Here is a 27,063-nt window from a genome sequence, read left to right on the forward strand (position 1 = left end):
TTTCTTCACTCCCGCATCTTACTTCCCAGTACTAGGTAGTTCTGAGAAACTCTGATGCATTTGGAGAAGTACAGCATTTCACAGTGTCTCCTTCCATTTTCAAAATATCTGGCTGGACCCAAAGAGCACGATGGTCCAGTTAGTGCTGTGAAGTTTGGCAGGAAGTCATTTCTGAACCCTCCTCTTTATGGGGAATCTCTGTAGAAAGCATGTTTTCTCAGAATATATAGCATATGCCATCAGTTCATATTCATAAACAAAAAAACAAAAAAAAGAAAAAGGCTGGGGGTGTAGCTCAGTGGCAAAGCATTTGCCTGAACTGGTCAAAGCCTTAGTTTAATCCCAGGCAACATCCCCACAGAAAGAAAGAGCAATTCAAATAACAACTTAAATGATTACACTGTTACCTTGAATATTTATTATTTCAAGTATTCGAAAAATATATACTGTATTATTCCAACTATGTAGTTGTTGTGGTAAAATCAAAACTGTCCAGATAGTGAAAAGATCAGTGGTTGCAGTGCTGGATGGGGTTGAGATGGTGGGACTATGGTGGCCAGCGAGGCAATGCACAGATGGAACACAAGAGCTATCTAAGGCTAAGAAACTGTTCTATACATGACACTACAATAGTAAACACACGCAGTATACAGGTACCTAGACCCATAAGAAGGAGATCACTAACACTGAACTGCAGACTTTGGATGATAATGACAGACCTGTCCAAGCCATCAACTATCACCAGTACACTACTCGAGAGCGGGGGACCGGCAATGGAGCGAGGCGGCGTATATGTGGGAGGCACAGGAGAAGCGGGAACTCTCTGTGTCTTCCTTTTAATTTTGCTATGAGCTTAAACCTGCTCTAAAAAGCAAATTTATCAGGGGATAAGGTGGAGCTCTGTGGTAGAGCACTTGCCTGACACACATGAGGTCCTGGGTTCAGTTCTGAGCCCTGCAAAAAAAGAAAAATGATAGAAAGATAAAGAAACAAAGAAAAACCTATCAATTTAAAAACAAAACAAAGAACTCCAATCTGAACTGGATGATAATGACGGACCTGTCTAAGTCATCACCTATAACAAGTGCACTACTCTGGAGCAGGGACCCGGCAATGGAGAGAGGCAATGTATGCGCGGGAGACACAGGAGAAATGGGAACTCTCTGTGTCTTACTTTCAATTTTGCTATGAGCTTAAACTTGTTCTATAAAACAAAGTTATTAGTAGATAAGGTGGAGCTCAGGGGTAGAGTACTTGCCTGGCATGTATGAGGTCCCAGGTTCAGTTCCAAGCACTACCAAAAAAAAAAAAAAAAGCTACTAATTAAAAAAAGTTACTCTATCATCATATTATAGCAATTCAGTCTATAATTGAAAATAATTAAAAGATGAAAGTAACAGCACATAGGTATTATCTCCCAAATCAAAGAATATAAAAATATATAGAACAATTTAAATTACATACTTGGGCAGGAAAATAACTGATAAACGTGACAACATTTTTATTGAAATAAATCACTTTTTAGTGATACAATCACATAATGCTACTCATTTACTAAGTATAACCCATTTTACTTAAAAAATGAAAACCTTACTATGTTAGTAGAGAAAACAGACATACAATTTAAAACTGTTAGTCATGTATAGGATTTAAGGAGTCAAAATTATATAAATGGGATGTTTTAAACATTTCCTATAATTCATTTAAATTGTGAATTCTAGACCATTAAAAAAGAAATTAAAAATAATAAATGCAATTTGCACAGTGATTTTTTAAACTGCTCTACTGGGTTCAAAATCCTCTCTTACTTTTTCTTTCCTTTTTTCTTGTTTTTTGAGACAGGGTTTCACTGTGTAGTTTAGGTTGGCCTTGAACTCATTTTGTAGCCCAGGCTGGCCTTGAGCTCGAGGTGATCCTCCTGCCTCACTCAGCCTCCTGAGAGCTGGAATTATAGGTCTGTGCCACCACACTTACTTTTTTTTATTAGTATAGGACTACTAATTGTAATCTACTATGAGAAGTCTTACCTGGATGGCTATTTTGAGAATTAAGTCCTTTTTCTTCATATTTAAAAATTTGCCTATATTAAAAAAATACTGATTTAATATTGATATAAAAATACATTAAATTACCAAGAATATTTCAGCCAATAACAGAGCTAATATTAGAACTTTCTTCCACACACTTTAAGTCTGTAAGTTCTATAAGCCTTTATTAAGCCTCTAATTAAAGAAGAAAAAAAGAGTAAATAAGGTGAAATGGTCATGAATCAAGAAAGCCAAGACAGTTCTGAGTATTAGCTGGATTAGCTCAATTTAAAGGAAAGTGTCTTGACTCAGGAGTTCCAGCTCTAAAACCAACAGCTGTTTGTTCCCGGACAATTTATTTCTCTTAGGCTCAAAGTCTTCTTATTAACAATAAGGATTTTACTGCGTTAGTTCACCAGGTTGCTATGAAGATCTGATGAGGTAACACAGAAACCTGCTTTCAGAAATAGTGAAGCAATGGAGCATTTGCTCTTTAATGCTGAACTATTTTGGAATCCAAATAAAACCCAATGCATCTTTTTCACAGATTCTAATGTTCAAATGTTACAGTTACCAGAAAACATTAGGTCCTAATTTTGGTTATTAGCTATGCTATTCTCTGTGGCTTATAATTCATGGCAAATCAATTTTTTTAACAATTTGTAACTAGGGGCTGGGCATTTAGCTCAGCGGCATAAGTGCCAGCCTTGCAAGCAGGCAGTTGTGAGTTCAATCCCTGGAACCGATAAAAAGGAAAAAGACAAAAAAAAAAAAAAAAAAAAAAAAATCTGTAACCAATTTACTACTGAACTCATCACACAAAGGATAGAAAACTAATTGACGTCAAGACCTGGCATAAAACATCAAGAGGAAGAGATAACAATTACAAATATGTATGCACTAAATATAGGAGCACGCAACTCTAAAGACAAAATTTTTTTTTTTTTGGTCTTTTTCGTTTTTATCAGTACCAGGGATCGAACTCACGACTGCCTGCTTGCAAGGCAGGTGCTTATGCTGCTGAGCTAAATCCCCAGCCCCATATAAGACAAATATTAACAGACATGAAGAATCAAAAAGCAGTAACACAGTTGTAATGGGAGACCTTAATATCCCAGTGTCACAGAGAGTACAACTAGACAAAAAAAATCAGCAGAGAAATAATAAAACTGAACCAAACTTGTGAACAAATGGACCTAGCAGATGTTCACAGGGATCCACCCAACAATATCAGAATACACATTCTTCTCAGCTGCATATGGGATGTTCTCTAGGGCATATACTAGCCTACAGAACATATTTAAGTAAATGCAAAGGAACTGAAATTATCCCATGCATACTACCACGACTGTAGTGTGGTGAGATTGCTTTCCAGACACTGCTTAAGTAAATGCAAAGGGATTGAAATTATTGAAATTATTTAATGCATATTATCAGACCATAGTACAATAAAATTGGAAATAATGGTAAAAGAAACCACAAATAACATCCCCCGAACAACCAATGGGTCATAGATGAAATTAAAGAAGAAATTACAAAGTATCTACATTCACATCTAATTGTCTTGAAAAAAAAAAAGTATCTACATTAGACAAAAAGGCAGATACAATGTATCAAAACCTGTGGGATGCAATGAAAGCAGTTGGAAGAGAAAAATTTATAGTGGAGGGCTGGGGATTTAGCTCAGCGGCATAAGCACCTGCCTTGCAAGCAGGCGGTCGTGAGTTCGATTCTTGGTACTGATAAAAATGAAAAAGACAAAAAAAAAAATTTATAGTGGTGAATTCTTGTATCAGAAAACAGAATGAGCACAAACAAACTAATATTGTACCTCAACCTTCTAGAAGAGGAGCAAGTCAAGCCCAAAGCCCATACAAGGGAGGCAATTATAAAGACCAGAGCAGAAATTAACACAATTGAGACTAACAATACAAAGAATTAATGAATCGAAGAATTGGTTCTCTGAAAGAAGACCTGGCACAGACTACTCTTCCTCTTGTACTCAACAAAACTCTGAGGTGATTCTAACCAAGATCTGCTCATTCCATTTCCATGTCTGTTTCCAACTGACTTGGAAGACAAACCCCTCTTTTACATGTGGAGGCTAGTTAAGTCAGATAGGGCTTAGCTCTCTTGAAGTCCAACTAATCTACTGTGAATTCAGAGAATATTATTTAATGGCTTCTTCACGAGATAGAATGTAAAAATATTCTAGAAACTTGATACTGAGACACAAGTAGCTTTTCATTCTGAATGGGGCCATTCAGAATTTGGCACCAATTCTGGGGGTGATTTGGAACCTTTCATAACCCTAAGAAAGATGCTACAAAGTACAAAGGTGTTTCTGGGTAAAGATCTGGTAGCAAAGAAAAAAGAAATACCAATCTTTTTCTGAAACATTATTTGAAACTCTCCAGAATTTACGATGATCCCAATTCCTATTTGCTGGCAGGGGACTAATGAAGATCTCGAAGCATAAGCCACATGAAGGTCTAGGCTAATATGTAGGCTTCATATAGGCTTGCGAGTACGGGAAATAAGTCATTTTGCTTACTATGCATGTGGCTAAGCTAGGAGGTCCAGCTGCCAAAGTGAAGTGCTGCTGGTTCAGGAACAATAACTGAGCATAAAAATATAAAACTAGTAACAAAACAAAACAAAACACAGCCATACAACTAAAAAAAGCTACAACGTAAGTCTGAAAATTCAAACAGAAATCCAGGCGAAGAAAACATCACTGAAAGCATGTGTAGCAAAAGCAACCAATGTGAACAGTTTCAGACCCAGAGGGAAGGGCTGGTCACTTAATGAGAGATACCACAGAAACAAAAAAGGAACATGGAAAATGGATCTGAAAGCCCCTAGATATCAATCAAAGAGGATTAATGTAAGGGTAAATGAAATTAGTAGAAAGTCAACTGTGCCAATGGTTGAATGATTCATATTATAAAAATGAGTTATTTCTACCACCTTTTTGCCTTAGTCCAATCTCTCAATTATTTTCACTTTGTTTCCATGGTTATTGCTTTGTACTACTTCCTAGCAGCCCCCTCTGCATTGCATCACCACCGCTTTTATTTTTGCTTCCAGATATCCTGAGTTCTGACTGATCTCTACTACTGTGCACTATTGCACTGTAGAATACGCACATAGCCACACAACTGTGACAAGGCCTGGCAGACAAATGAGCTACTTCTGTGATTTGTTTGCATCTGCAAATGTCTGCTATGTGAGGTTCATGTGCATCTCTAAAAGTTCTCAACAGCAGAACACGCATTCTGTTTAGTCCCACATGGTACTTTCTCCAAGACAGAACACCTACTAGTTAATAAAGCACACCTAAGTAAATGCAAAAGAAAAGAAATTCTCCATGCATATTATCAGATCACAGTACAATGAAAACTAGAAATCAGTAGCTAAAGAAACCACAGAAACTAAACACATGGAAATTAAACAACACATTACTGAATGAATAATCAGTGGGCCACTGAGGAAATTAACGAAGAAGACAGACAGTTCCTAGAACTACAAGATATTGCAAGAACAGCATACCAAAATATATGACATGATAAAGCAGTCCTCTGAGGGAAGCATACAGCAGTGAATATCCTCATTGGAAAAAAGAATGAGTTCAAATAATTAACCTAGTGATGCACCTCAAGATTGTAGACAAACAAGAATAATCCAAACCCAGAGCTAGTATTAGGAAGGAAATTATCAAGATCAGTGCAGAAATCAATGAAATGGGAACTAAATACACAATGCAAAGATTACTGAATTGAAGAGCTTGGAAAAGATAATCCTTAGCCAATTTCACCAAAAAAGGAAAGAAAAGACACAAAATAATGCAATTAGAAATGAAAAAAGTAAAATAACAATAGACATTGCCAAAATGCAAGTAATTATTAGCAACTACTTCACAAAAATATATGCTAAACAATTAGAGAACACAGAAAAAGTTGGAGAGATTCCAAGATATATATGAATTACCAAAATTGAATCAGAAAGATATAAAAATTCTGAATCACCCAGCATCAAGCAAGGAAATTGAAGAATTGGAAAAAAAAAAAAAAAAAAAAAAAACCAACTAAGAAAAGCCTAGGACCTGACAGGTTTACAGTGAAATTCTACAAAAACTTCAGGGAAGATCTAATATCAATACTCTTTAAACTTTTTAGCAAAATTGAAAAGAGTCTTCAAAAATCATTCTTGGAAGTTAATATTATCCTGATCCCAAAACCAGACAAGGATACAATCAAAAAAGAGAACTATGGGTCAATTTCTCTAATGAACATAGATGTAAAGATTCTTAACAAGATACTGGCAAACAAATGCAACAAATCATCAAAAAGAACACACACCCTGACCAAGTAGGTTTCATTCCATGGATACAAGAACAGTTCAATAAACTCCAATCAGTAAATCATCGCATAAACAGAAGGACAAAAATCACAAAAAATCACATGATCATCTTAACAGATGCAGAAAAAGCCTTTGACAAAATCCAACATTCATTCATGATAAAAACCCCGAAGAAAATAGGTACAGGTCTTTATCTCAATATGATAAAAGCCATGTATGGCCATCCTACTGCTAACATCGTATTAAATAGGAAAAAAAAATCTCTAAAATCAGTAACAAGACAAGGAGATTCATTATCACCATTCCTGTTCAATGTAGTCACTGAAATATTAGCCAGAACAATAAGGCAAGAGAAAGAAATAAAAGGATACATATAGGAAAGGACAGAGTCAAAATATCATTTGCAGATGACATGATCTTCTACTTATAAAACCCAAAAACGTCCAGCAAGACTCCCAAACTTGATAACCAAATTTATCAGTGTATCAGGACATAAAATAAACACATGAAAATCAGTATCATTACTATACACTAATAACTCATTGAAAAACAAGTAGCATAATTGCACCAAAAATTTTAAATACTTCGGTATTGAATAATAAAGCAAAGACCACTACAATGAAAATTGTATTACTATTAAAAAGGAAATTGAACGCATCAGAAAATGGAAAGACATTGCCCGTTCTGGATAGGCAGAACTAACAGTGTCAAAACTGCCTGACTTTCAAAATTGATAAACATACAATGCAATTGCAAGCAAAATACCAACGCCATTTCTCACAGAGCTAAAGAAACAGTTCTAAAATTTATATGAAATCAGAAGAGACCCAGAATAGCAAAAGCGATCCCGGGTAACAAAAGCAAAGCAGGTGGCATCATAACCACAGACTTGAAGTTACAGTATAAAGTTTACGAAGTCACGGTGGCACAAACACAGGCACACGTATCAGTGGAACAAAACAGAAGAAACAACAACTCAAGGCACACAGAGCTATGTGATCTTTGACAAGCCAAAAACATATACTGGAGGCAAGACAGTGTCTTTAATAAATGGTGCTGGGAAAATTGGATACCTACCTGCAAAAGATTGAGTCTAGATTCATATATCTCACCATGTGCTAAACTAAATCAAAATGGTCAAAGATCTAAATGTTAAAACAGAGATAATCTGTTGGAAGATAAAACAGGTAATACTTGAAAACACAGGCATAGGCAAGGACTTTCTGAACAAAACCCCAATGGCACAAGAAATAATACTGAGAATCAACAAACGGGGTCAGGGCAAATTAAAAAGCTTCTGTATTGCAAGGGAAACAACCAACAGAGTACAGAGACACCCTTTAGAATGAGAAAAAAATTTTACCAGCTACTCCACAGGCAGAGGACTAACATCAAGAATATATAAAAAACTGTAAAAAAATTAGACCTCCCAAAATAAAACTCAAATAGGCAACTGAAATGAAAAGATACTTCCTAGAAGTACAAATACCCAATGAATACATGAAAAATAATCATTATTGTTGGCCATCAGAGAAATGTAAATTAAAACTACATTGAGATACCATTTTACCTTAGAAAGAATGGTATTCATAAAAAAATTAATTTTAAATGATAACAAGAATGTGAGGGGAAAAGGAATTTTGATGGTGGGAATGTAAACTAGTACAACCGCTATGGAAATCACTGTGGAGATTCCTTAAAAACTAAAAATAGAAATTCCATTCAAGCCAGCTATGCCCCTTCTCAAAGAGTTAAAATCATACTAAAGGGACACATAGTATCTATGTTTATAACAGCACAATTTATAACAGCTACATCTTTCAAACAGTGCATATGTCTATCAAGAGGAATGCATAAGGAAAATGGTATATATACATAATGGAGTACTATACTGTGATAAAGAAAGATAATCTTGAGGCATTCATAGGTAAGTGCATGCAATTTGAGAATATAAAGTAAGGTGAAATAGGTCTGACACATAAGCTCAAATATTGCATGGTTTCTCATGAGAAACAATACATGCATATACGTGCGTATATACATATACATGTATAAATATACCAAACAGGAAGTAGGGAAAAGTTCAGAATACTTCCGCAAATTACATATTTCATTCTTTCAAAAGTATTTTAATATATGTACTGATATTTCATTTATATTACTGAAAAAGTTTTGTTATCTATTTCTTTACTGTAAGAATCTTTTGGTTAATGTCTTGTATTCTGAGAAAGTACTCTGAAGATAACAATACATGGTATAATAACTGTTACTTCATTATTTTGTTATAAAATTTTATTTTCTCATTTAAAAACATCAGTCAATACTACTATATAACAGAGCATGAATCCTACTATACAGTGTTCTTTATGTTACCAAATCCAAATAACTGTTTTGTGTTTGATGGGGTTTGCTTTGATTATTTTTCATTATATCCCAGTAACTGTAAGTTACTTTTCCTATTGATTTATTTGACTGCATTATTTGACTTGATCATTACTACTCTAGAATACTACTAAAGTCTTGTTAAAAAAAGAAAGAAACAAACTATACCTTCCGGGCTTATCCAACATATTAATATCTGTTTTTTTCTTTTCAAACAATTCTGCCACTTCCAGTCTGTTTTCCTTTAGCGCAAGCAAAAGTGGTGTGAGGCCATCCTGCGAACAAGGGCAAACAATTTATAATCCACACAACTGCCTATTCTCATCTGAACTGAAAACCTCGTAAAAGGCCCTCTGCTTATAAACTAATATAGGTAACAAACACACAGCAGTCTCTTCCTTCAAGCTCCCAGTGATTCCGTGTATACTGCCCTCTGCCCTCTGCAGTGCGCGCTGTCTGCCCAGAGTGGCTACATGAACTCAAGCATCAAAACTTGCTCCATTCACTGGTTCCAAGGATCTTCCCATGACAGCACGGATCATGGTACTCTGGAGTTACATGACACCTTCCACCTAAATCAAAAGCGTCTTAAGAGCAGGGGTCATATCTTTTATCTCAGTAGCCCCAAACGTTAATACACAGTAGTAAAAGATTTAAGTATTTTTATTGAAATAATGAGCTAAATTATCATCTCTAGGGCAGGGATTCTCAGTCTGTAACCTAAAGAATAAGTTCTAAAGAACAAGTTCTAAGTCTCAACAGATTCAATAATGATCTATTTGAGAAATTACAAAACAGTGCATTATTTTTTCAGTATTAAAATCTCTTTAACTTTGCTTTATTTCTATTTAACAATACTTGTTTTCTGACAAATATTGACACCTGAAGAATTAAGTTTCAAGAATACAGCATCAAGAGCTTTCTAATAACATGAAAATTTCCTCTGGGTTATGGAAGACACTATGGATTCTACCTCTCGTGTCAGGATCCAAGCACAATTGTCAACCATTCCTCCTTCAAACAAGTGCCCAGGACATGATCACTCCATTGTGAGATAGGCTCCAAATGACCTGAGTGCTTATTACTAAACTGTCTATGGATTTTTCTCCTATTATTAGATGAAAATATTATCTTAGCTGTTAGAAAACTCAGTACAAAACTTCAGTTCTCATTTATAATGATAATTGTGGGATCCACACATGCATATATACCCTTTTAATAAGTTTTTATTCTGGTTCTGTTTTAATTTTTGCTAAGGTTCTTTATTTTAGGCAAAATATAAATCAGAGCGGGGCTGGGGATTTAGCTCAGCGGCATAAGCGCCTGCCTTGCAAGCAGGCAGTCATGAGTTCCAATCCCTGGTACCGATAAAAACGAAAAAGACCAAAAAAAAAAAAAAATCGGTAAAATATGATTTATCAATAAAGATTCTAATACTGCTCAATATGAATTTTATCAATGAATAAATTCAAATACTGGTCAATATGGACTTTATCATAATGAATAAATTCTAATACTGCTCAATATGGATTAATTTTATTGTAATGAAAGCCACTAAGTCACTTGTATTTTTAAGGGATAAGGCTAAAGAAGAAGATATTAATATTATTGGTAGCATGCATAAATTATCATGATTATTGTATTATGTTGTAATCATGATTATTAATAAGGCTTGTCGACATTTTAGTAGGAACACAATTATCTATAAGGGAAAACTTTTCAAAATAACTTCTAAATTCCATTTTTAAGAATTTACCATAAAATACAGATTATTTATTTATTGTCTTTTGAGACAGGGTCTCACTAGGCAGTTCAGGCTGGCCTTGAGCTCACTTTGAAGCCCAGGTAGGTCTCAAACTTGTAAGGATCTTCCTGCCTCAGCCTCCTGAGTGCTGGGATTAAAGACATGCGCCACCATACCTGGCTCAGATTACATTCTTATAAATTAATACAAAATATCTTGTAATTCTGACACTTTATTAAAACATTATCATAACTTAAGAGCTGAAAACTCTCGTAGAGGCACAGTAGTGGACTCTACAGTAAACTGGCGAAAACACGTGAGCTTCATATATAGAGGGCACACCCTAACAGTCACATGGGCTCTGAAGAGACGAGATGCCCTTCCTTCAGAGCATTCTGAACCTCAAATTCTGCTGGTGTTTTCTGAAATTTCAATGCAGATTCAATTTATGGAGTCAAAATTAAAAGTAGCTAACATTTAGTCCAGTCTTTTGTTTATATATTTGCAGTGCGTGTGCTTCCAAATGGTTGTGTAACAAGGCAAGTGTTTTCACATAAAATTTTTCCTTTAACATCATGTTTTACCAAAAAGGTCTCACAATGAAAAGGAAAAGATTCATTTCTCTGTTTCAATAATTTTTCCAACACTTAAATTTATCCTCCTTTTGCCTGCAATTCCCCCTGTTAAATAGTTTCATAGGAGTACTGAAACTAAATTATCAACAGAATTCCCAGCTGGGCACGGTGGTGCACACCAGCAATCTTAGCGCAGTGAGGGCAGGAAGAATGATCCAGGTTTGAGTTCCACCTAGGAAGCGCAGTGAGTCTGTCTCAAGCAATGGAGTGAGGAATGCCGAGTGCTGGCGATGTAACTCAGCGGGGAGGCCCGAAGCTCAATCCTTAGTACCACAAAAAGTAAATACAAATTTAAGAAAAGCATTCACATCTATGTTCTTCCTGCCAGGGCTTGCTGAACTTAACACACCAAGATAGTCTATAACATGCCTTCAAATGAAAAGACTCATGGTTGGTATTATTTAAAATCCTGCAAATACTCAACGTTTGTTGACCTCATGCTATAATAATAAAAAAGTGTGGAATTCTTAGATTCAGCCACAACCATAAGTGAATTTCTACAGAGCCTCTCAACGGCAGTGGATGACTGAAGACTGGAAGGAAAGTGAGAGGCATTCTGCATGGCAATAGCATCACTGAAGGCACCCTTTTAACTTCCCACTGACAGAGGCAGAGAAAGACAAACGAAATTTGGACTAATATTGTTGGAAAGCAGAGATTAGAAGAAAGTGGTATTTAATCAAACATCTTGAAATTTCTTAAGTTTTTGAGAATTAGGAACTCATTAAACATACTCATCTATTAAATGGTTCTGAGCTTATATCAGAATCTTCAGGAAATATTTTTAAATATCCATTATCAGGCCTTAATAGATTTACAGAATTAAAACCTCCAGAGGAGAGCCTCAATTTGTACATTTTCAAAACTTTCCTCAGACCACTGAGATGTACAAGTCTAAGACCACTTTAGTCTCAGCTCTCATCCGCACAGCCAGTTCTCCTCACTACTGGAGGATCTGGCCAAAAGAAAGGAAAGTAAGAGAAAGTTACTCCGTGAAAGCTCCATTTAATCTTCTTGGCTCAGGGCAGAATAAGCGCTCCTAAATTCAAAATGCAACTGATTTATATACAAGCTCCTTATCTCCCAGCAAGACATTATAGGGTGAGAGTGAAATCTAGACTCTTCTCTTAGTTGCTGTCTCCACCTGAAAGGAGGGGATGTCTGTTATCTGTTCATCCTCTTGGCTTTCCACCTAATCATTCAGTCAGTGTCAAACTGGCTTCCTCAGAGTTCGCCTAAAATTGCAGGTTTATAACTATACAACTTTCTTTCCTAATTAAGAATTTTATTCCCAAGGTACGGCCTCTAATCCTTGCACTGTGGGAAGCTGAGGCAGACTGCAAATTGAAGCTCAGAATAGACGACTAAGTGAGATCCTGTCTCAAACTAAAAAATTACATAAAAGAGTTGGAGATGTAGCTCAGTGTGATGACCCTGTGTTCAATTCCCAGTACTCAAAAGAAAACAAGAATTTTTATTACTGAAATTGAAGAGAATCTTATCTATACACATAAACCAGAAAAGTATTTTTTCAGAAACAAGCGAAACAACCAACCAACCAACCCACTCCCACTGGCCTGCATTATTTCTAATCACCTTTCATTTTTCCCATTAATGTGAAACCACTGAAAAGTTAATCATTTTTGTGTACTGTCAACAGCAAACAAGATTTCCACTAACTGTAAAACACTGTTGCTCTGCTTAAGTTTGCTGTTCTTTGTTTGTTTTACACTAATTAAGAAAATAACTTTGGAAAAAAAAATCAGAAAAAAATTTACTTTTAAAAAATTCAGTATTTTCACAAATACTGGCTGTGAGTGCATATAACAAACCTGTATTCTCTATTATTTCTTTAAAACTACCAACATTTAAAGTGAAATCTTTAACAACTAAGTTATTTAAAACACTGTATTTCCACGCATGGAATGCTTGAGCTTCACAAAAGAACACTGAGTGACCTGTATGTCACTGTTAACATGAACGCATTTCAAAATATTTTGGAAATAAACTTGACTGGTCCATACCTTGTTTTTTGCGTCAGTATTTGCATTGTGTGAAAGCAGTTTTGCAGCTATTGATGTGTTTTCACTATAGATTGCATAATGCAGAGCAGTGTTGCCCCTGGCATCGGCAACATCTGGATTTGCACCATGTTCCAACAGAATAGTCGCACATTCCTCGTGGTCGCATTGCACAGCCTGTAGGTATTGTAACAAGAGAGACGCCGTGAATTCAAGGAACTCAAAACAGATTTTCCGTATCCCTTCCCAAACAGTTATATTTAAATTACATTGATTCACTTTTTTTTCTGATCTAAATACAATTCATCTCACAGTGAAATTATTGGCTGCTACCTACCTTAATCAGAGCGGTGTTATTGTCATTGTCACAGGCATCAATGTCACACTTCCTCTCTACCAGGAGAGTCACCACCTCTGGATGGCCATAGGCACAGGCGAAATGCAGAGCGGTCCTGTGACAGAAAGTTTATAAGATATTACAGAGCTCTATTTCAAAATGCACAATTACTCATATAATCGTGAACATTAAATAGCCTTCAAAACAAATATTCCATTTTCTTCTAAAACGTAGAATTCTTATTAGCGAAGCAGCTGGGTGATTCTGTGTTTGTGTGTGACACAGGGGATGGAAGCCAGTGGCTTGCATGTACCAAGCAAGCTCTACACTGCACTACCTCCCAGCCTAGCGTACCCGGCCTACTGGAATAGAAAGAGCATGCCGGGGCTGGGGATTTAGCTCAGTGGCATAAGTACCTGCCTTGCAAGCAAGCGGTCGTGAGTTCGATCCCCGGTACCAAAAAAAAAAAAAAAAAAAAAAAAAAAGTTAAAGAAAGAGCATGCCTTGGATTTAACTCAACTTGAGTTTCATTCCTACTTTAAGCTGTTACTTTTTAGCTATTATTTAGCCTTTCTATGCCTCTATGTTCTCTTCTACACAATGAGGAATGAAGGTGGTTATCTCACAGAACACTGTGATGGTTATATAAGAATCCATGCAAACTATTTAGAACAATTTCTAGAATAAATAACAGCTCAATAATTGCTAGATACTATAATTACTACTATTACTACTTAACAAAGATAGTATTTCAATTAAAATAAAATAATTCATATGCACTTTGTGGGGTTAGGATTATTTTGCTAAGTCTTAAAGATTTTTCTTCTCACATTTTAACATCTCTATAAATGGAAAGTCACACATAGCTCATGAGATATGTTATAACCATAACTGGTGGTATGATAGGGCCCCTCCTGACCTGCGGGTGGGACTTTTTACAGTGTAGCAATATCAGCCTCTGTATATACAAGCATAGTTCTGATATAACTGTATCATAAATCATACCCAATCCATCAGCAGAACCCAATCAGATTGTAAAATGTTTGTGTATGCCCATATAAGGGAGACAAAGACACAAAAATTGTATAAAAGCGTTCAACTTGGCAGGGCATAGTGGCGTACTCTTGTAATCCCAGCACTTGGGAGGCTGAGGCAGGAGGATTGTAGCAAGTTTGAGACCAGCCTGGGCCACAAAGTGAGTTCAAGGCCAGCTTGAACTGCACAGTGAAACCCTGTCTAAATGACAAAAAAAAAAAAAAAAAAAAAGCAGGGGTGCAACCATGTCATGTTGAATACAAATCTCCTGAGTTAGTGCCAGCATATATAAAGCTACTCCCTGGAAAAAAGCCTCTCTGTGCGGAAATCCCACAGCACTGGCTTTTAAAGTTTTCTTCAGATGGCGTCATCACACAATCCATGATGCCTTACATTGAGTGAAACATGATGTACACAACAGGTCTACAGCAGCTGTAGTCATAAGGTTGGTATTTAAAAACTGCTACACGTAATGAGTGCTGAATAACAATAAAACAAGATAAAGAAAAAATAATAACCTTTAGTTTTTCATTTAAAATTTTCTGAATAAAACCCAGGATTCAATTGGGTAGGTACGGCTCATTTTATCCAGTATTTAGATTTATACAATGCACAGAAATCCAGTAATTCTTTTGCTTAATATAAGCATTTATTACTGCTACACATTTTGAAAAGAGCAGTTCATGAGTCTCGTATAATTTCCAACCTTCAGAAAATGTTTTTGTTTGAAAAGAAAAGAGGAGGGGCTGGGGATTTAGCTCAGCGGCCCTAGCGCCTGCCTGGCAAGCGTGAGGTCATGAGTTCAGTCCTTGGTACAAAAAAACCAAAACAAAAACAACAACTATAAAATAAAGAATGTAAAATTAAATTCCGAAGCCAGATGTGGTGGTGCACGCCTGTAAAACCAGCACTTGGGAGACTAGGGTAGGATTACTGTGAGTTCAAGGCCAGCCTAGGCTACATAAGTAAATTCAATGCCAGCCTATATAACACAGCCAACATCCTGCCTCCAAAAACCAAAACAAAACAAATTTAAATTCCCTTTACCGGGGACACTAAATATTTCTTTTTATGTTTATAAGTCACTTGTAGATCTGCCACAGAACCTGATTTAGAGTTCAGCATAGCTTAGTGTACAGTCCAGGGCTTGAAGCCTACAGGGTGTGCTCCCCAGTACCAAAATAAGTTAAGATTCAATGCTTTTTCTTTGATGATTTGAAAAAATTCTCTGTAAGATAAACATACATTTTTCATCTGCTATATGTTGTAAATGCAAGTGTGCTGTCTTTCATTCTGTTAATTTTTTTCTAATATGTAAGGGCATTTAATTTTTCTTTTGATAGTCAACCTTCAGAGTACAATGGGGGAGGGGGTGGCTCAGTGGTAGTGTGTTTAGCATGCTCCAGGTCCTAGAAGCAACCTCCACTGCAAAGAAAAGAACGCTTGTTTTTGGGGTCATTCTTAGGAAGGAACAAATAGGCATTTGTGTTTTCTTCTGGTATTTCTCTCATTTGTATTATTTAAAATTTTTAACTTATACTCATTAGGTACTTTTGTGCCATAAAAATCTAGCTAGTTTTTTTTTTTTTAAACAGTTCACAGGCATTTAAGGGTAAATCTGATTTTTCAACTAAAAAGGAGATGACCTGTATCAAGTTCTAAATTCTTATGGATACTTGAGTGTTTCTGGATTTTCTATTAAGTTACAGTCATTTACCTGTCATTTGGTCTGTTGGTGAACGATTAATTTGTGAAAATAGCTTATTTTGATACCTCGGAAGACAGACTTTCATTTTCTTGGTGACACAACAGCAAAAGAGGGTTCAAGGAACTCAAGTGTTATGTGACATTTTTATTTGGTTTCTATAAAACTGATAGAAAGTTCAGATTTGGGGACTAACGGATCTTTCTAGTCAAGAACATGGAGCTGCCTTCCCATTTCAATATCCTTAGTAAAGACCATACATGCACACTGTTTCCAACGGTTCTCTTAACGTGGCATCCCGAATAAAATACTATAGGCACATTTGTTACCACAGTTAAATGGCTTTTAAGTAGTCAATAAAGTGATCTATAATAGGAAGCGTAGGTCCAGTGAAAACTAGCTGAGGTTTTGTTTTTATTTCGCTGCTCATAAAGACCGCCTGGGGACAGAGCCTGTCCAAGGTTAGCCTCCCTGGGAAGGTGACCTCCCCTTTCTCCCTCCCCTGCCCGCCTGTCCCCGCCTCCTCACTCGCTGTGTCCCTCCTGAACCCTGGTCCCGCCACTGCCCGCACTGCACCGCCCCACCTGCAGGCCCTCGCTCCGCAGCCCCTTACCTGTGCTTCTTGTCCCTGTCATTCAGGCCACTTTTCCCGAGGAGCAGCAGATGCTGCACCCTGGCCACATCGCCCCCGCTGGCAGCCTTGTGGAGCTTGCCCACGGCCATGTCCACGACGCCGTGCCGCGCATCCCTGCAGCTACTCCGCGGGTCCGCGGGGCTCGAGGGTGCCCGGCCCTTACTGCTGAGGCCAAAGATTCTCTTCAGGGCAGAGGCTGCCGGGCGCCCAGGCGCCGCCTGCCCTTCTCGACCTTTCACCGTCTTTGAAGGTAAGGTAATCCCGCGAGCCACTTCGTCCTAACCGCCGCATCCGTAGCTGACTTCAGAACAATGCACCTAAGCGCCCCTGCGCATGCGCGTCTCCGCGGGCGCCGCGCAAACTCACCAGGTCTTCCCAGGATGCAGTGCGCGTCCGTCTGTGCCTGCGAGCCGCTGGGTTTCCTAGCTGCTGCTCTCTCATCCGCTAGGGCGCGATTGGCCCAGGTATCGTTAGGTCCGGCCTGGCGGGGGTCGCGCGCGCAGGGCAGAGGGCCACGGACAGTGGAGATCGTCCCTACGGGAGGTGGGGAACTATTGACAGCGCTTCCAGGTGGCGGGCTTCGCTCAACCTGCCTGCCTCACTCTCCTCAGGTCTCCATACCGTTCCATAACCCGTCCCTAGGAGGGCCTCGCCTGTGACGTCATAAGGCCCATCGATTGGCATCTCGTGGAGCCAGTGCACCGCTTTCAAGATGAAAGAAAAAGTGGAAAAACTCGGCATAGGACACAAATGGGTTTGCAGACTGTTCACAAAAAGAGGGAAGAACATGTGTATCTAATAAGAAGCACTGGGGGGAAAAAAAGAAAAAAGAACACTGCACAAAAGTGGGAAAGTTGGAGAAGGAAAAAAGATCAGAACAGCTTAGAAAGAAGCAAAGCCATGCGCTTTGGTAACCTGGGAAAATGCACCCTAAAGGGCAACCAACATGGAGGAGTGAAAACAGGACACCTACTTGGCCAGCGGAGAAGCTCTCAGAAGCCATCAGCAAGGACAGCAAGGGGACGGACCCCACGACGGGCAGGCGGGAGGGGGGAAGAAGAAAGACATTAAACACAGGACAGTTAAGCAGATGCGTCCTTAGGACACTGGAAGGCATGGACTGTTGGGAGACGGGGTGACAGCATTAGAGCAGGAACAGGAGGGACAGAATATCAGAAAATGACAGGTCCTGGAACAGGGAGAAAGTGGCCACATTGAGAGGCAGGAAAGTTTAGGGTGTGGGGGGAGCAAGTAGGGGCTGCATAAAGCACTTTAGAAAAAATCTGGGAGAGGGGAGCTTTCTAGCTGCTCCCCTAAAGTTCAACACCTTCCTCCTGTGGGGAAATGGTGGTTGTTTCCAGCATCTAGGGATCATGTAGCCAAGGGAGCTGGGAAGAGAGGAAAGGCATGTCTCCCAGGTGTGCCCCTTCCATGCTCCCATACTCCATGCACACACACCCTGTCTCTGTCACCATCTGCACTTCTGTCCCCAGGTGTGTTTTACAGGTTTCATGGCCATGGGCACCTAATGTGCCCAAGCGTGGTGTACAAGTAACTCCTGCCGTGGGTGCTCATCTGCCCGCTGTTGCTCTACAGGTGACTTGTGGGCTATACTGTGCTTTGCTGGTTTTTGGAGTTAGCTACATGAGAAGTCGCCAATGTGTCAGCGTTTCCTGCCTGCTGGCTGGCTAGCATTTCTCACAATTTCCCCGGTGTTGCTAAAGCAGCTGTGAAGATGACACGGAGTTAAGGCTGCTGGGAAAGTGCTTGGTGAAGTCTCATCAGAACATAGAAAGTGGATTCCCTGTCTGTTTCAGCATGTGTTGACATTTAATTTCCCTCCCACCTCAACTTCCTTCTCCTGGGTGTAAGACTATGTTATTTTTCTTCTGAATGCACACCAGGTACATGCAGAACAGTCCCCATCTGTTTTCAGGTGGCATCTTTATGTGTCCTCACAGTGGTCCCTCTGAAGTTGTCTTGTCCTGATCTCCTCTTTTTCTAAGGACACCAGTGGAGTGAATTAAGGTCCATGTATTCACCTTCATTTTAGTTTAATTACTTTTTTAAAGACCTTGATTTCCAAAGACAGTTCACTCTGAGGTACAGAAGGTTAGCACTTCATATAAATTTGGGGTGAGGAGACAGTTCAGCCAGTAACTGTGAACTTCACTGCCCTAAAAGTGCTAGATCAGGAATCTAACTTATCATTCTGTAACCTCTCCTCCATTCTCTCTGCTGCCCTGCAAGCTGGCCTGTGCAGGGAGGAAGTAGGCCATGCATGAGAGCATGGGAACTGTCAGGAGTTTAGAGGCTCTTCCTAATAAACATTTGGGATCTGGCCCTTACCCTGTGTTTATGGCTAAATCCAGAGTAACCCTTGCTTCTGTCCTGCCTTTGCTGCAGGCTCTAAAGAAGGCATTATGTTGAATGAATATGTTGAAGACATTGTTCTACCTGTGAGAGCTGGGGTAGCCAGAAAGGAAATGGGGATGGGTGTTGTGTGTGCCGATGCTGAGTTAACAGGCATCTAAAGTCACATTCTCAGCAAATCAGTAATTTCTTTTAATTTGACGCCTTCCCAGGTCTTCACCCACAATGCTCAGTTGCTCCCACTTTATGTATCTATTATTATTTTTCCCTCACAACATTGGAGGTGGAATCCACGGTCTTAAGCATATGAGGCAAATGTTCTACCACTGAGCTACATACCAGGACCCATAGCTTTTCTCTGTGATTTCTCTGTCTCTCAACACCAAGCCTTCCCCTTTCCCAAAGCCCAAGATCCAAGGGCTAGTGGGTCACTACAAGCACTCAAAACATTATGTCCATAATTGAACTGTTCTTTATATGAGTGGATGACATACACCCCACTTTAGTTGAGTCTGATGGAAAGCTGGGATCACCCCAAATGTGACCCTCAACACTCCCTTCAGTCCACCTGCTACTGTATCCTTAGTGCCTCTCAAAAGCCCCCACCTCCCTAGTCTCATCACAGTGCCTGGGTCCAGGCCATTTGTACTGTTTTTCTGTTGATTTTGCACTTAAGTCTCCCACAGCTCCTTGCTTCAGCCTGACTTACTAGATGGTGCCTTCCATTATCATTGAAAACCAGACATCCGGTGATTCCACTGCCCTCCTCAGAACTTCCCAGTGGATTCCCTTGATGGATCACTCAAGCTCCCCAATCCCTCTGGCCATTGTCTTATCTGCACCTCCTTGCTAGTTGCAGAGGCCACTCGTGGGATGCTCTGTGTATCTGTAAAGTCCATATTCTCATATTGTGACTTCCTTTGTTTGGAGAGATGTCACCTCCCAACCTCCAGGAATTACCAGTTCCATATCTGCCCTCCTCGCTTTGAATGAAGAGCCCACTCTGGACCCAAGCAACCCACATAACTCTCAGTCACAGTCCCTAGAACAATGCCCTGTAATCTCCGGCCACTTTTGTGTGATCTCTGTTACACTGAACTCCTGGAGGATGAGGATCTTATATATTATTATATATTGTATCATATACATATGTACATATTTACTTGAATGAATGAATTCTTATAAGATTTGAAGCTGTGGTCAAAATTAGCCTTTATTTGCAATTACCTTGGAGCAGTCTTCATTTTTCTGGTATTTTGTAAATATTCAACATTCTCTCATCACCTAGTTGAATAATAAGTTTGTCTTCTAGATCCCTTATTACTTCCATGCCCCCTGGTATATCCAGGGTTCTATATGCAAAGTTTTTCAAACTCCTGGTTTTGAAAAATCAATTTTGTGGATAAATTTTGTGGACTTTTTTTAATGAAACAGAATTAGCAGTAAAAAGACAGCGTATCTTACACAGGAAGAGTATCGTGTTCATGAAGTGTCCGTTCAGTTCACTATTATTTGTGTGTGTTTGTGTGAAAAATTCATGTGGAAGGGAGCTGGGGATTTAGCTCAGCTCAGCGGCATAAGCACCTGCCTTGCAAGCAGGCGGTCGTGAGTTCGATCCCCAGTACCAATAAAAAAAAAATTCATGTGGAAAATGAAATTATAAACCATCAGTGTGTGGTAGGTTACATTTTGGCCCAGTGTCTCTTCTCTCTGTTATCTCGGTTTGCATGTAACACATATCCAACTTACTGCCTTAAATAATAAAATTTGTCACAATTTCATATGTTTGGAAGTCCAGCATAGAAGTGCCAGCTGATACAGTTCAGAATGAGGCCCATGATCTTGGATTACAGATAGCAGCATATCTTGTCCTAAGTACAGCTATATATACATCACTTAACAGGAGTAGTGGGCTGGGGATTTAACTCAGTGGCATAAGTGCCTGCCTTGCAAGCATGCAGTCATGAGTTCAGTCCCCATTACCAAAAACAAAAAAAACCCTCCAGAAACAATGGGAATACTTTCTGAGAAATTTCTTGCTGGGTGAGTTTATCATGTATAAAAATATTATTTCCCTAATTTATTATTCATGTAGAGGAACACTATTGATTTTTTTCTCTTTGTATCCTGCTCCACTACTGAATTTGATTATTAATTTTAATATTCTTTTGGTGAAATTTTTTGAATCTTCTATGTAGAGTATTATGTCATTGGCAAGTAATGATAATTTGATTTCTCCCTTTCCTATGGATATTATTTTTTTTTATTTCTTTCCCTTGTCTGAGTGCTGTGGTTAATGTTTTAAGAACTACAGTGAATGGGAGTGGTGATAATGGACATCCCTATTTTCCTCATATTGGAGGTAAAGCTCTCTGCTGCTTCTCATTTAATATGTTGGTTGTTGGTTTGTCCTAAGTGGCTTTTGTCAGTTTGATATGAGCTCCTGCTATATCTATTTTCTTCAGGTTTAAGAAAAATTATGAATGAATGCTAGTTTTTGTCAAATGCTTTTTCTGCATGAATGGAGATGATAATGTAATTTATCCTTATTTCTATTTATGTGGTATATCAGACTTATTTGTGTATGTTGAACAATCCCTGTATCACTGAATTGAATCTTAACTGGTCATGATGTGTATTTTTGATGACTTGTTGCTTGCCAGTATTTGGCTGAGGATTATTGTATCAGTGTTTATTAAAGAGATTGGCATGTAAGTCTTTTTTTTCCAGTTGGTAGCTATTTTGGTTTGGGATGAGGATAATGCTAGTTTCCAGGAATGTCTTTGGGATTATTCCTGCCCTTTTGGTTTCATTAAAGAGTTTAAAGAGATTGGCATTAGATCTTTTCTAGAGTTTTGTAGAATTTGGCAGCGACTACACTGGGACCTATGCTTTTTTTGATTGATATTTTTTTAAGTCCTTCAGTTTTATTGTCTATCCTTGATATTGGGTGATTCAGGATTTTTATATCTTCTTGGTTCAGCTTTCGTATTTCATATGTATTTAGGAATCTATTCTGAATTGTCCATTTTATTAGAGTCTTCTGAATTTCAGCAGAGTCTTGTGATTTTGCCTTTTTCACTTCTAATTGCAGTTTCTGTACATCAAAAGAATCGATCATGAGAGTAAATAGATAACCTACAGGATGGGAAATTTTTTGCCAGCTACTCCTTAAACAGAGGGCTAGGGTCTGAAATATGCAAAGAACTAAATTAAATAAATAAATCACCCACAATTAAAGACCCAGTCAAAAAATGGTCAAGAGAAATGAACAAACACTTCACGGAGGAAGAAATACAAATGCTTAACAAATATATGAAAAAATGTTCAACACCTCTGAACATTAGAGTAATGCAAATTAAAACACAATTAGATTCCCTCTTGGTCGGGGATTTAGCTCAGTGGCATAAGTGTCTGCTTGGCAAACGCGAGTTCAAGAGTTTGATCGCTGGCACCAAGAAAGAAAGAAAGAAAGAAAGAAAGAAAAAAGGAAAAAAGAAAGAAAGATTCCCTCATACTCTGGGAAGAATTTCAATCATTAAGAATTCAAATAATAGCCGAAGGATTTAGCTCAGTGTCCTAAGCACTTGCCTGGCAAGTTGAGGCCATGAGTTTGATCCCAGGTACAAAAACAAAATAATTCAAATAATAACATGCTGGCATGCAGTTGTTGGCAGAATGTAAACTAGTATATCCATTATGCAAATCACTGTGAAGATTTTTCAAAGAACTAAAATTAGAAATTCCATCTGACCCAGAATTCCCCTCCTAGATAATTCCCCCTCCAAACTTAAGACATTATGTTACAGCAATACAATCATATCAATGTTTATAGTAGCACAATTAGTAATAGCTAAATCCTGGAAGCAGCCTGTATGCTGGTGGTTTGCAGAAGAAGATGTGATCCCCGTGTGTAACGGCACACCACTCAGCTATAAAGATGGAAAAACTTAAGACATCTGTAGGAAAATAGGTGCACCTGGAAAATACAACATTGAATGAAATAACACCAATTTAAATATCACATGGTATTTCTCATTTCGCTGAGGCACAGTATAAACAAAAAATAATAAAAGGAAGTGACAAGGGGGTGAATTCCTTGCAACAGGGAAGTCAGGGAACAAGGGTGAGGGTGAGAGGAGGGAAGGGGAGATAGATAGAATAAAGATATGCTATGTGCATGCACCTGATAACCTCAATTAATATGATCATTATATACCTAACATGAGTTAAGGTTAATAACATCAGAGAGGATGAAAATTGGGATAGAGGAATTGGAAGGAGGAGGTAGGGAGTAGAGGGAAAGGAAAGGGGCTTAAAAAAAAAAGCTGTAGTGTGTGCACGTACCCACCCCCTGAAATGATTGTGCACTGCATGTATGTAAACATGTACTAGTAAAAAAGAATTCTTTCCACTCTTCATTTCCACGTGACTTGGCCTGTCGCTTCTGCGCACTGAGAAGTAGCCATGAGTTTCCCTCTCTCTGCAATGCAGCTAGATCCCTTCTTGCAGCCATTATTCTATCCTTGGATGTTTCCACAGTCACAATAGTTTAATCTGATCTGAAGGGACCTTGACTTCCACTGGTCTTCTCAAATGTACAGCAGCAGGTATCCTCCATTCAAATGTCATCCAGAGAATTCTAACCCAAAGCCTTGCAACCACTATTCTTATTTTCATCTTCTTAGTTTTTACTTTTCGAAGCACATCTACCAAAGCATCTTTGTGCTATGGCTTTGTCTCACTTATGAAGACAGAGGTAGTAGTTATGTAGGCATGAGTTTGTATTTTATTTCTATTGCTGAGCATGTCTCACTCCGTGGTTTTGACCTAGTTTGCAAAGTTCCACATTCAGCGGCTGAAGTCCGTTCTTATTACTGCAGGTTTGCCCCAGGATCAATAGAGCTGCTGTATGTGAATCATGCATTTTTTGGTTTGGGTATAAGATTATAAAGTAGCTGTTTTAATAAAAACAATTTACAAATGTACTTATTAGATCATAAAGTTAGATTTTTTTGCTTTAGAAAATACTCAAGCGTCTTGCAAGGAGCCTGTGCCTTGATGCACCTACCAGCAATGAAAGACAGTTCTAGCTGTTCGTCGCCTTTCAGCAATTTGTATTGTTATTTTGGTTTTTGGTTTTTGAAATTTATTTCTTTTTCATCAGTACTTGTCTGTAATACATAATGTTTATATTCCATGTGAGATGGTACATATACGTAATACATTTTAATTCCTTTTTTGTGTCTTTTATTTTTCTATTTAATTATACCTTGGAATTCTGATGCAGCAGCAAAGAGAAACACCAAAATGTCATCCAGGATTTGGAGGCAGATTTAGTTAATATTGATGGGGCTGACAGGGCATCAACCAATCCTCAAAATGTCATGCCCTGATCTCTAGTAGCCTACAGCTTATATGGGAGTTGCAAGCAGAAGTACTGAAGCAGAATGTTTGGCAGTTATTGATTGGCTGCATCTTATGTCATTATTGATTGACCTAAGACAAAACTACATCATATATGTTGCAAGTATGTAAGTTCACACTCCAGGCAAGCCTGGAGTTACAGAAAGTACACAAGTTCAGGGCCAGGGCAAGTTCGGGGTTGTGGGAAGTGCATGCTTGAGATAACATACAAGTTCAGGGTATGGAGTTTTAGCCAAGGAAATATGTATCTGGTGTTGGCGGAAGACAGATCTCCTCAGGGGAGTAGCTAGTTACAAAAATTTAACCTTACAAGGCTAACTCTATTTTCCTCTTGACTAATATAAGAGAAATCATGTAATACTTAAGCTTGTGTGGTTAATTTCTTTCACTTAAACTTACAATCTCAAGGTGCATCCATTTTCCTACAAATGGCTCCAGTTTATCATTCTTTATGGCATAGTAGTACTCTATGGTGTGTAAATACGTTTTCTTTATCCATTCATCTATTAATGGGGATAAGACTGGTTCCAAATTTAGCTAGTATGAGTTGCGTAGCTATAAACATGTGTCTGCATGTATCACTGTAATGATGTCTTTAACTCTTTTGGGAAGATACTTAGAGGGTGAATAGTTGGCTCAGATGGAATTTCTAGTTTTAATTTTTGGAGGCATCTCCATACTGATTCCCAAAGTGTTTGTACTAGTTTACATTCCCATCAACAATGTAGAAGTGTTCCTTTTTCCCTGCAGCCTTGCCAGTATTTGTTATTATTTGATTTGTTGATGATGTCCATTATTTGTGGCCACCCACAAGGTGGAGTGTTAGTGTTCTTTTAATTTGCATTTCTCTAGTGTTGTTTCTTCATATATTTATTGGCCATTTATACTTTTTTTGTGACATGTCATTTCATTTAAGTTGCTCGTTTTATTTTGTGTCACCTATTTTTTTGTGTTCTTTTCATATTTTAGATATTAGTATCCTCTCTAAGGCATAGCTAGAAAAATTTTCCCACTCTATCATGTATTATCATTTTTATTTTGCAGAAATTGGCTATTTCAATTTAGTGAAGTGCTATCTTATTATTGTTGTTCCAATTTGTTAACCCACAAATGATGCATGTTGTTGAGCATCCCTTATTGTAACTACTGGTCAACTCAACGTTTTCTTTGGTCAGGTGACTTCTCTGATATTTACCCATTGGTTGGATTGTTAGTTGTTAATATTGAAAATTATTTGTGTATTTGGAATACAAGTTTGATCTGAGACATGTGTTTTGTACAGAAAGTATCTCTGTGTGGCTTGTCTTTATTCTCTGAACAGGATTATTTACAGAGCAGAAATTTTGTCTGATAACATTGACATGATTTACAGATTTCATTTTGTGGAGTTGTCTGTAAAAATTCATCAAGTCCAAGGTCACATCGATTTTCTCCTGTTTTCCCCTTATACTTTTCTAGTTTCGTGTCTAAAATTTTATTGTAGGTAGTGTGTTCCGTGATTCCTTGACTAAGTTTTAAGCTTTGTTTCTATATTCACTTAAGTCTATATGATTCTTTAACATTTATGCTGTCACAATTTTTGGATAAAAACATGGATAGTAAGCTTCAGCTATCATATCACTATGATATTGATAATTTATGGACAGTACCAGATTTTTTGTTTTGCTGGAAGGTTAGCAGGCAGCGCCCGCGTCTCATTGGACTGCTTCCCACACTGAACCCCCATGGCCACCAGAGGGCGTGCGCTCCATGTTTCCTGAACCAACACAGCCAGGAGCTTATCAGAGGACTGAATCCACCAAGAAGAGAATTCAGAGTCAGCCACTTGGGAATGAGCACCTGGAAGCCGCGCGGTCTTCTTTGCAGACGTAAGTGCGAAGGAGCGTCCTGTACGTGGCTCTAGTGCGGGGTGGAGGAATGCTTCCGGAGAACTCCGCAGAAGAGGGACTCCGCGCAGACCGTGTCGTTCACTGTGATCACTGTTTCCACTGGACAACCAGACAGAATCCAGTAGTAAAAGTCCACACTGTGGCTTGGAGCAGGCAATGTGCTGTCCCCTCTGGGACCTGCAGTGCTAAAGTACTATTCACACAGTGGTGTTTGATGCTGTTATCCAACCAACACAGGGCCCTATTGTATCTAGGTAGTGGACCCCTAATGTTGATACCCATCCAGTAGCCTCTGCTTCGGATTTGATATTCATAGAATAGTTTCTGAGTTTTATATCTGTAGTGTGGGTGCTATCCCTAACGTAGCATCTACACAGTGGCCCCTAAAGGTAACTAAATATCCACAGTATGGCCCCACATTACCAGTGTCGTACCACACTGTGGCGTCCTAATAAAATACCAACAGGGTGCCACTTAATATGAATAGATTAT

At 38.5% G+C, this 27,063-nt stretch overlaps 1 protein-coding gene and 1 long non-coding RNA gene across 8 annotated transcripts in view; one reads left to right on the forward strand and one right to left on the reverse strand.

Moving 5' to 3' along the window:
- The window catches only part of Ankrd30a (ankyrin repeat domain 30A), a 93,767-nt gene extending 76,555 nt beyond the window's left edge, over positions 1-17,212 (reverse strand). For 4 of the 7 annotated variants that reach the window (XR_010042136.1, XR_010042137.1, XM_063233562.1 and 1 more), the window contains exons 1-7: positions 16,862-17,212; positions 13,509-13,623; positions 13,175-13,348; positions 8,940-9,046; positions 2,028-2,080; positions 1,259-1,294; positions 919-954 (exon numbers count right to left, since the gene is read on the reverse strand). Coding sequence is in view for 5 of the 7 variants with exons in the window: in XM_063233562.1 (XP_063089632.1) it covers positions 919-954; positions 1,259-1,294; positions 2,028-2,080; positions 8,940-9,046; positions 13,175-13,348; positions 13,509-13,623; positions 16,862-16,971 (631 nt within the window). In the remaining 2 variants the exon portion in view is untranslated. The remainder of the gene's footprint in view (positions 1-918; positions 955-1,258; positions 1,295-2,027; positions 2,081-8,939; positions 9,047-13,174; positions 13,349-13,508; positions 13,624-16,861) is intronic. The other 3 variants (XM_063233561.1, XM_023563470.2, XM_063233560.1) reach the window with 1 other exon arrangement.
- A 6-nt stretch (positions 17,213-17,218) lies between these two features.
- On the forward strand, positions 17,219-19,224 carry LOC106026833 (uncharacterized). The gene is made up of 2 exons (XR_001200402.3): positions 17,219-17,346; positions 17,494-19,224. It is a non-coding gene; the product is annotated as an uncharacterized LOC106026833 (long non-coding RNA).
- Positions 19,225-27,063: the final 7,839 nt, after the last annotated feature.

The sequence above is a fragment of the Cavia porcellus genome, unplaced genomic scaffold, assembly GCF_034190915.1.
Source record: "Cavia porcellus strain 051 isolate PalLab524CR breed Dunkin Hartley unplaced genomic scaffold, mCavPor4.1 scaffold_23, whole genome shotgun sequence".
Classification (NCBI taxonomy): Eukaryota; Metazoa; Chordata; class Mammalia; order Rodentia; family Caviidae; genus Cavia; species Cavia porcellus.